Here is a 10646-nt window from a genome sequence, read left to right on the forward strand (position 1 = left end):
ACCAGGCTGGGGAAGGACAGGCAGGGACAGGCTGGACAGATGGACACAGCACAGTTAACTCCATAAGGTCTAAGTAGCCCAGGCATAGAGATCTACAGTCAGCCACCCAAAGCCTCTCCAGCTCTTGGGATTTAGGGATCCTTGAATGGAAATTTAAGGCATTGATCTGGGGGAAAGAAAGTAATTTCCATTCAGGGATATTTTCAGGATACTCCATTTTGCTGGAGATGCTTTGTGTTCCCTCTTCTATTTCCAGTCTCCCTGAGCAGCAGTGCAGCATCTGTAGGCTTTGAGGCCCTATTAAATCCAGTATTTTTAAGGCATTCTTAACCCATTTCAATCTTTCCTCTTACTAATTGAAGACAGGAAGCTTTTCCTGTGCTTTGCTGCCATGAATGCACAGCTCATCCTTCTTCACCTCTCATCTCCCACACCCCAGCGTGCAGAAGGATGCATCACCATCCCAGCATGCACACTCCCTGTGATTTCAGAGACTGGAAGGGATCTGGGCAGCCGTGCAGCCTCATCCTTGCCAAGGCATCCCCAGACATAGCCCAGCATGACCCTGGCACAATGTCCATAGGGGATGTTCCTCACTTCATAGGTTGGAATTACTTCAGAGTGCAATCCCACCAGTGCTGGGGATGCATTTTTGGCCCTGGTTGAAGCCACCTTGTCATCCACTTTTGACTCATCCACTCCAAAGCGGACAAATTACGTCTGAAACGCTCCTGATAAAATAATTTAAAACATCTGTAGCTGCTTCCAAGCTGGAGCAGGGGAATAGTCCGAGATTCCTGCCCATGCATCCCATGGGATGGGCTGGGGTGGAACCGCCTGGAAATCTCCGGCCGGGGCCCGGGGTGGGTCCCGAGGCTGCCAGGAGCGGCAGGGACCGGGATGAGCGGGAATCGCGACAGGGAACAGGGGGCGGGGCAATGGGAGTGGCCATGCGGAGGAACTGGCTCGGGATTGGCTGCTTCTGGGAGCGGGGCTTGTGACGACTGGAGGGGCGAGGCTTGAGCGTCTCGGGGGCGGGACGGGGCGATGGAGACGTGGGGCGAACCCGCGCATGCGCAAAATGCTACAGGAGGCAGGGGTCGAGCGGCGCTGCGCAGCCGCAGATCGCAGGAGGGCCGTGCGGGAGCGCCTGAGGGGGAGGTAGCCGGCGGGGCCATGGCGCGGCCCGGCGGGTTCGAGGCGGCCGAGCAGCAGCAGCAGCAGCAGCAGGAGGTGCCGTCCCGGCAGCAGGAGCGGCACTACCGGCTGCTGGCCGAGCTGCAGGCGCTTGTCAAGGCGCTGCCCAGGTGAGCGGAGCCCGAGGGGGGCCAGGGGCCGCTGCCGGTGCCGGCGCCGGCGCTGACCCGGTTTGTGCCCGCAGTGCCTGCCAGCAGCGCCTCTCGTACACGACGTTGTCCGAGCTGGCGCTGGCGCTACTGGATGGGACCGTGTTCGAGATCGTGCAGGGGCTGCTGGAGATCCAGCACCTCACCGAGAAGAACCTGTACAGCCAGCGGCGGCAGCTGCACAGCGAGCACCGCGGTACCGGGGCCGCCGTGGGGGGACTGGAGAGGGGAGCGCTGGGGCGAGGGCCACAAGGGCGGCCGTGCTAGAGCACTTGGGGGGACAGAGCGGGTGGGCAACTCAGGAGAAATGGGGGTGGCACTGCAGGGAAGTGATGGGCACCGTGCGGGAGGAGACGGGCCTGGGGCATCTCTGGGGTGGGGAGGGGGTTCGGGGGATTCTGGCGGTGGGGAGACACCAGGGAGACAGGATGAGGGGGCAGTGGGGGTTTGGGGATGGCACTGGGGGGGGAGGGGGGTGACATTGAGGGGGCGGGGAGTGACTTTGGGGGGCAGGTTATGAGACAGTGGAGGACACTGCGGGTGACACTAGAGGGCACTGGGGGACTGTGATGGGGACACTGGAAGTGATGCTGAGAGGGACAGCTTGGGGGGGTTTTGGGGTGGTTTGTGGCGCCCTGGGGGTGGGTTGTGAGGGCATAAGGGAGCTACAGGGAATGACATTGCACGTTGTGGGGAGGGCACTGGAGGGAGGAAGGGGTGGCACTGGGGGCACCTGGCAGCTGTGTGCCTTCCTGAGCCCCCCATGCCATTGGCAGGGCTGAAGCAGGAGCTGTTCCATCGGCACAAGGAGGCCCAGCAGTGCTGCAGGCCCCACAACTTGCCATTGCTCCGTGCAGCCCAGCAGCGTGAGATGGAGGTGAGAGGGGCTGGGCTGGAGGTGGGGATGGCAGGAAGGCAGAGCTGTGTCCCTTCCCAGGACTCCTACAGCCCCGTTGCTGCAGGAGCTCTGCAGCATCTCCAGAGGGTTTGGCTGTTCCTATCCTGCAGCCTCAGGAGACACCAGCTGTCCTGGGTGGCCTGGAAACTAGCACAGACCTGGTTTCCCCACCTCAGTCTAGAGGCCTGCTCGTCTTGCTCTGCCTTTTGTCCTCTCAAGGTAGGGGTGCAGGCTCTTGCCATCCCTGGTGTGATCTGAGCATTGTGGAAGCTCAGGAGCCTGCTCCAAAGGCAATGCTCTCCACAGCACTTTAATGATCCATCATTATCTGATGGCCTGAAGCCTGTATAGGATAGGTGTACCTATCCTATGGGAGTACCACTGATAAGGAGGAAACACTTCCAGTTTCATAATTACAGTAAGAGTTTCTGAGAGCATCCCAAAGCATTTCAAAAAGATTCGGTCCCAGAGGACTTTTCTGTCACCTCTTGGTGATAGATAGAGGCAGTTTTGTAAGAAAATGGGAAGTAGCTGGTTATGTTAGTCAGTGGAGTTGAAATGTGGGGGTAAGCTACTTTGGTCCACATGAGGTGAATGAGAACAGTTTCCTGCCTTGGCCCATGGCAGCACCATTTCAGTGCTTGCTGTTGTTGGATTCGCTGGTGTTTCCACATTCCTCATTTCCTGTCAAGGTAACTAAAGCCAGGCTGGACCTCTGGTACCTGTCCTTGTTGCTTCTGTCTCTGAGTAACTTAGACTTCCAGCAGGAATCTCCACTGCCTGTTTTCAACACTTCCAGTATTTCATTGAATTGCCCAAGACTTCTCCTTGTCTTACATGCTGTGCAACTTCCTCCTACCTGCCCTCTACCTTTCTTCTGTTTTCCTCTCCCAGGTGTTAATAGAGTCACTTCTTCCTGTCTTTATCCTCCGACAGTTCTGCTGTAGAGCATTTTGGGAACCGATTGATCATCTCTGTTGTATCTGATGTGTGTAATTGGAGGTGCCCTCTGTGGTTAAAGGTTTCCATGCCCAGCTCCCATGGGATAACTTGGGATTGGTTTCACAGGACAGGTAATACAAGGTGTATGTTTTAGATGTTTGGCTCCTCAGTGAAGCCCATGGCATTTAGAAAAGCTTAGCCCATCATGCAGGGTCCATGGCCAGCAGGGCTGAAGCAAAACTTGTGTGCCTCAGATTTGTCCAAGATGTGGCACTTTTCTCTAACCCAGAATTAGATGCCAACACTAAGCAATGTGAGGCACTTAAGTTTGGTGTTTTGTTCAAGTCCAAAGAAAGTCAGTTCTCCAGCATAGTAAGTGAAGGAGGCAATGGCCCACTGAGGTGGGTGGGAGAAGGGAAAATCTGGGGAACGAGGCATTTTAATCTGTTGTGTCTCCCACAAAGGGATTAAACCCCTGGACTGAAGAAGGTGTGAGGACAGAGCTTGCTTAGGTTTGTTCCTCAGCATCCTTTGGTGAAGGAGCAGTCATCACTCTGCCTTGGCTTCTGTTGGAGCTGGAGTTGTCTTGAGTTTCTTCCCATTTATTGCCATGAGACCCTGCCCTGAATGTTTTCTCTGGAGCAGCTTTTGTGCAGTCACCTTCTAGGGGATCCAAGTTCTGGATCTGTGAAGGTTTCTCACTGTGACGTGCTAATTGTGGGCTCTGCATCCAGGAGATGTTCCACAGGTAGCTCCTGCCCCATGTGAGTGAGAGCTGCTCTTTGTTAGGTCACAGCTTGGTGCAGACACACCTCAGCCCTTCCCCACACTGTTCATGGCCAAGAGCTCTGTCACACAAATTCTGAATTTTCACCAGGAATTGTGCCAGGGTGGAGGTGTTCGTCTCCCCTCCAAAGCCATTTTAACCACCAGCCACTGGGGTTTGTGACTTCTGCCTTTCTGTGCAGTAGGAATAGTTTTAGCACATGGATGTTTCCAGCTGAACATATGCCTGAGTTCTCTATTACAAAGGGACAGCACTGCATGAATGAAATTATGAAAACTTGCGGCTTTTCACAGAATCACGCAGTAAGCTGAGTCAGAAGAAACCCACCAGGATCATCCAGCCCAGCTCCTGTCCCTGCCCAGACCCCCAACAACCCCACCCTGTCCATCCCTGGCAGTGCTGCCCAAAGGCTTCTGGAGCTCTGGCAGCCTCGGGGCCGTGCCCATTCCCTGGGCAGCCTGGGCAGTGCCAGCACCCTCTGGGGGAAGAGCCTTGCCCTGATATCCAGCCTGACCCTCCCTGACACAACTTCAAGTCATTCCCACAGGTCCTGTCACTGATCACCACAGAGAACAGATTAGTGTCTGCCCCTCTTCTTTGCCTTTCAAGGAAGTTTTAATTTTCAGTGAGTCTCCCCTCAGTCTCCTCCAGCTGAACAGACCATCTGCTCCTCATATGGTTTCCTCTCAAGGCCCTTCACCATGTTTGTTGCCTTCCTTTGGATGCTCTCTAATGATTTATTTATTTCCTGCTTCTTGCAGGAGAAAAGCACAGAATGATGGAATGGTTTGGTTTAGGAGGGACCTTCAAGTTCATCCAGTCCCACATCCTGCCATGGGTGGGGACACCTGGCACTATCCCAGGTTGCTCCAAGCCCCATCCAACCTGGCTTTGGACACTGCCAGGGGTGGGGCAGCCACAGCTTCTCTGAACAACTTTTGTCATTGTGTCACCATCCTCAAAGGGAAGAATTCCCTCTTAACTTCTAGTCTAATTCTGCCCTCTCCATATGAAGCCATTCCCCCTTGTTGTGTCTCTCCACCCCTTGCCCCAAGTCCCTCTCCATCTCTCTTGGAGCACCTTTAGGCACTGGAAGGGGCTCAAGGTCCCACAAAGTCTTCAGTCCTTGGAGCATCTCCTTGCCTTCCTCTGGACTTGCTTTAGCAGCTCTGTGTCCTTGCTGTGCTAGGCCCCCAGAGCTGGAGGCAGCTCTGTAGGTGCGGTCTCACCTGAGCAGAGCAGCAGAATCTGCGCCTTCACTCTGCTGCCCACCCTACAAAAATGAGCCTGTCATTGTTCTTTGATGGGGTTTGATGATTCCTGGTGTTCCCTGTGGCTTGCAAAGGAAGTCTGCTGTTCAGTGCAGCCTGGTGAGGTTGTATCACCTCTGCACACATGGGACTCTTCACTTGATCTGTTCTCTGCTTGTCCCCTGCAGTGCTGCTCGCTGCTTCCACTCCTGATTTCCAGCATGCCTTTGTTTGCTGGGCTCCATTCTTCTCTGGAGGCATCACAGAATGACTCTGCTGGAGCTTGGGCAGATGTTGGTGAGACAGGAGTGGCCATGTCCTCCTGGTTGGAGCTATTCTGGCAAAGTTCTTCTTTCATAATGTTTTCAGTCTGTCAAAAATAGAGCCCAGCATTCAGATCCTTTCAGAAATAAATAGGATCTGTATGGGGTTCACAGCCCCAGTACCATATTAGTGTCCAGGGAGCCATCTTGATGAGCTTCAGTGGCCTAGGTTATTTCTCCAAGGATTCCTTCAGCCTACCTGAGAGGGGCACATAGTTCTTGGGCTGAGCTCAGCCATAGCTCAGGTGGTGACTCATCAGAGAAAGTGATTCAGATACTGTAGTCTTTCCTCATGGTCTTTCCTGGCCTCCAAACACTCAGAGAGCCGGCTGTTCCCATGACTTCCTTGCATTTTCTAGAGTGGCAGCTTTGCAGGTGGAGGTGTTAAGACCTGGGGCTCTGCTGGTTTTCCATTGCTGTCCTTGGACTCATCAGGAGAGATTCAGGGCCTGGTTGCTCTTTGAGTTCCAAGTGAAAATTTTAGAGATGAGAAAGAGATGGGAGGAACGCAGATATTCCACTTTCCCATTGACTTTTAACGTTTTTCAGGCTATGGAGCAACAGATCCGAGAGGAGCAGCGAATGATGGATGAGAAGATAGTCTTGGAATTGGACCAAAAAGTAATCGACCAGCAGAGCACCCTGGAGAAGGCCGGGGTGTCTGGCTTCTACATCACCACCAACCCCCAGGTCGGTGTTTGAGCACGGCAGGGGAGCTGTTCTGACCAGAGCTTGGAGGGACAGGACAAGGGGGAATGGCTTCCCACAACCAGAGGGCGGGCTTAGGTGGGATATTAAGGAGAAATTTTTTTCTGGAAGGCTGGTAAGGCACAGGTTACCCAGAGCAGCTGTGGCTGCCCCTGGATCCCTGGAAGTGTTCAAAGCCAGGCTGGATGGGGCTTGGAGCAGCCTGGGATAGTGGAAGGTGTGCCTGCCCATGGTAGGGGGTGGAAAGGGATGACCTTTAAAAATCCCTTCCAACCTCAACCATTCCATGATTGTTTAACAGTGCTCTTGGGTTGGTATCTTTAATTTTTTTTAAAAAATCTCGCTGTAGATAAATTGGGGATGGGTGTGTCAGACAGAACAATCCATCCTTTGCCTCCCTACTGGTGGGTGGTGTGTGCTGGACAGAGCTTGTACTCAGTTCATAATTAAAGAGCAGAAACCCAGGTACTCTTTGGCAGCATTCCCAACTTCCCGCAGTACTTTTTTCCATTGTGGGGGACCAAAACACTGTGCCAACAGCCTGCAGTCCTGTGAATCTCAAATGGGTCTGAAAAGCACTAAAAGAATTCATTTACTGCATTTATATTCAGCTTAGCTATGAAAACTGACTTCAAGACTGTTTATTAGGCACCTTGTTCATTCTTGCATGTGACTTGCTGGAGCTGATGATCTCAGGCTGTGATAAAGAATTGTTCCCAGTTTCCCCAGGGCATTTGCTCTCACATTATCTGAGGAGTCACCTGGGTTTGTGCACATTATCCTTATTTATTTATTCCTTTATGTCCTTTGTTCCTGCCACCACAGGAACAAAAAACCTCAAAATTCCCAAGTCTTGTTGTAAAGCCATACAAGTTTGCAGGGAACACAGAGACAGGCTGTTCTTAACTCTGTTTTTTCAGCTGATTAAATGTCACTTTGATAAAAACCTACTGCTGAGAAAAGACTGCTTAAATGAAGCCAAACAGGCATTTTCTAACACCCACCCGCATGATTCCCGGTTGTGGAGCCTTGAACAAGCCTGTCCTTTTTTCAGTGTTGCTATTCCCTGGTTGTATAATGCAGAGAGCCTGTTCTCTCCCTCCTGCCCTGCCCTTCATGTTGTTTTTGTAAGCAATAAGCCTCATTAGGGTTCCTCTTTGCTGTGTTTGTGTATGTTCACCTTTGGGATAGATGCCGAGACCAACCCGGATCTTGGCTTGTGCCTGTGAGTGCCACCAAGAAATCCCTGCTGGAATCTGTTCACACGGTTCCCATCAGCTGATGTGTTTCCCCCCCAGTCTGTATGAAATGCTTCCTTGTGCAGGGGATATATTCTTACAAAAATAGGTTTTTATTTCCATAGCTCCGTGGCTGCGCGGCTGAGTCACAGACCTACACTCACAAATTATTGGCTCCACCATGTTGTCTCTGAGCTAGATGTAATTAAAGAACAAGCAGGTGGCAAAGGAACTGTGAGCTGATGTTGATGTCTCCAATAGATTGTGGTCCTGGAAAAGGGAGTTTTCCAGAAACAGGGAATGAAATGCTTGCAGGGAATTAGATGCACCAGCACAGCCATGTGTTGTGCCTGCCTTGGATCCCACTCAGAGGGTTCCCAAAGTGATCCCTCCTCTTCCTGCCCTTCTATGCTGGGAAGGGGTCAGGAATTTGGAAATACTACAACTCCCAACAGCGTGTGGGGAGGGGCCTGGAGAACCTTTACTGGGGCTGCTGGCCCTCCTCAGCCTGCCAGCCCTCATAGCCCTAGCACATTTATCATGGTCAAGAAGAAAGATCCTTAAGGAAACCTCAAGTGCTGGGATTCTTAAGACAGCCACAGTTTGCAGCAGGTCTGGTAAGATGTCACTGCTCCATGTTTTAGAGAAACACCTGAACAAGATGAAGCATTTGGTTTTTAGCTGCCTGGTTGATTTTTTTTGTAATTCCCTAAGAACAAGAAGCTCTTGGGGAGGTGGTACAGGCCAGTCCTTTCTGCTTCCTGCAGCAGGGAGTGGAATCATCTCTTTCCACAAACATTTTTCTCCCTTTGCAGGAGCTGACTCTACAGATGAATTTGCTGGAGCTGATTCGGAAGCTGCAGCAGAAGGAAGCTGAGGCTGAGAAGACTTTTTCCTGAAAGAGCAAATCTACTGTTCACCTCCCAGAGTTTTTCCTCTGACTTCCCTCTAAACAGACTGTCCATGCATTTTCTTTGTTTTGTGTCAGGAAGAGGCTACAGGAGTAGAAGAAATTGCTGAGACACTTAGATTAGAGCTGGGGTAGGCAGAGCCCAGCACAGGGGATGGTTTGGAGCCTGGGGATGGCTCTCAGGTCCTCAGAGCAGTGTCAGCTGCATCTGGCTCAGCTGGGAGAAGATGGAGCATGGTCACCTGCCAGGAGTGACCTCAGTGATGCTGAGGCCATCACTGAGCCAAGGCTGGGCTGAGAACTGAGCACACAGAGCCCCGCTGTGTGAGGCTGGCCCTGTGTTTAGATTATATAACTGGGGAGGGGGGAACAATTCCAAGGATGCTTCTGTGTGTTGTTAAGGCAGGAACAACCTCTTAGACAGGCAGACCCTTCCCAGAGTCTCCTCCAGGCTGGTACCAGCATTATCTGTATTCATTTATCTGTATACTGGCCAGCATCATCTGTATTAAAGGAGGATTTCAGGCCTCAGCCCAGAGTTACTGGACTGGTGTTTGCAGTGTTCCCATTGACTCAGAAAGCAGAGCTTTTGCTTTCTTCTTTTAAACCAGTTTCCAAATTAAGAAAAATAAAACACTTTCCTTTTGGGGCTGCAGCTTTCTGAATGCCAGTGGTTGTGTTTGTCCTGTCCTCAGTTGATGAGTGGGGCTTGTGGTGGATTAGATGGAAGCTGGGGAGGAACCTGGAGTGTTTCTGAGATCTTTCAGGGTGTTGGAAGAGCTTGTGGGTGGCTTTATGGTGGGGAAAGCTGGTGCTGGAGGAGACCAACACAAGATCAGAGCTACAAGGACCAAGGAGGTTTTTGGAAATTCAGGGCTGAGGGCCCCTCCCATTTCCGTCATGTGTGGGTGTTCCCTCCTGCTGTGATTCAAGAGCTGGAGACAAGACCTACTGCTTGTGTGGAGTCTTCACCTCCTGGATGAAAGTCCCCATCTGGAAAGCAGGCTGGTATGGGACCTGCAGCACTGCAAAGTCCCCACAGACCTCCTGGAACTGTGTTGCTCCTGGACCCTTAGGTGGGAGCTCTGTGCCACACTGCTGAGCAGTGGTGAGGGGCAAGGTGGGCAACATTCCCCTCTGGAGACACCTTCATCCTCCTGGGAAGACACAGGGTAGCCACTGGTGCAGGCTGGCTGAAGTCAGCATCTGTGGTCAGGTTTGTGACCAGAGCAATTGGCAAGGAAATTGCTCCCTGAGGTGAGGCTGGGGAAGGCAGGGGTGAACAGTGGGTTCTGTTGCAGGAAAGGATGCCCAGGTGCTGGGGGTGTCACGTTGCCTCCCAGAAGCTTCCCTGTCCTCTGCACAAGCTCTCTGGAATGGCTGGAGCAGCCGCAGAGTGAGGGTGTGCTTGGAGGAGCTGGGATCAAGGTTCCTGCCCTGTGGGGTGAGGGATGGAGTCCACCTGGAGGCAGAGCCCCTGGGACCCAGGGCTGCTGCTGTCTACAGAGAGAGCGGGTGCCAGGGACTGTTCTGGCACTGCCATGGCAACAGCAGCTCTCGGGCTTCCTGCTTCTGCCATCTGTTTGCAGATGGCTCTGCCAGGCAGCTGATTGCATCCAAGCTGAAATTTTCCATGCCTGTGCTCAGGTTGGGTTTCAGAAAGGTCAGGGTGGAGAGCTGCAGGGGGTTACACATGGGTAGCTGGTGGGAAAGGTTATCCTAAGGGAGCAAAGCCCCTGGGATGTGATCAGATCAGCAGGATTTCAGGAGAGGAACACTTGCTAAGCCCCTGAAGCTGAACAGTACAACATGGAGGATACTGATATTTTTCCAAGGAGTGTCATTGTGTCACCAGAGGGGGACACCATCCCACAGCACTGCTGTGCCCCAGCCACTGCAGTTGTGGTGCTGCCAGTAACACAGGGCAGCCCTGGTGAGAGCAACCCAAGGGGGCTGGAAATTCTGTTGAGCTTTGGCTGGCACTTTGACCTGTGCAGCTCCCAAACTCTCAACTGGTGTTCCAGGAACATGTGTTTGGCTTCAGGCATCCATAGACCTGGACCAAAGGTGCCTGCCCAGAGCTCCATGTATGCCAGAAATTACATGGAGAGGGGATGCAACCCAAGGATCAAGTTCCCTGTTCAGGTGCAAGGTGACTGACATGAGAGCTATGGCTCCAGGCCAGCCCCATGTTCACCCAGGAGCTGGTGGAAGGTGAGTAATAGGTGGCAGGAAGGGACAAAT

General features: G+C 52.6%; 1 protein-coding gene across 1 annotated transcript; it reads left to right on the forward strand.

Annotated features, from left to right (window-relative positions):
* Window positions 1-1083: 1083 nt before the first annotated feature.
* Window positions 1084-9057, forward strand: LOC135454609 (protein DGCR6). The gene is made up of 5 exons (XM_064726895.1): window positions 1084-1307; window positions 1382-1542; window positions 2123-2223; window positions 6096-6236; window positions 8308-9057. The coding sequence occupies exons 1-5, from the start codon at window positions 1177-1179 to the stop codon at window positions 8389-8391; spliced, it is 618 nt and encodes a 205-aa protein (XP_064582965.1). The 5' UTR covers window positions 1084-1176; the 3' UTR covers window positions 8392-9057.
* Window positions 9058-10646: the final 1589 nt, after the last annotated feature.

The sequence above is a fragment of the Zonotrichia leucophrys genome, chromosome 15 (genome assembly GCF_028769735.1).
Source record: "Zonotrichia leucophrys gambelii isolate GWCS_2022_RI chromosome 15, RI_Zleu_2.0, whole genome shotgun sequence".
Taxonomy (NCBI): Eukaryota; Metazoa; Chordata; class Aves; order Passeriformes; family Passerellidae; genus Zonotrichia; species Zonotrichia leucophrys.

Coding starts and splice junctions, on each gene's coding strand:
- LOC135454609 (XM_064726895.1), top strand. CDS start 1,177: ATGGCGCGGCCCGGCGGGTTCGAGGCGGCCGAGCAGCAGCAGCAGCAG. Junction 1,543..2,122: donor GCTGCACAGCGAGCACCGCG/GTACCGGGGCCG, acceptor TGCCATTGGCAG/GGCTGAAGCAGGAGCTGTTC. Junction 6,237..8,307: donor ACATCACCACCAACCCCCAG/GTCGGTGTTTGA, acceptor CTCCCTTTGCAG/GAGCTGACTCTACAGATGAA.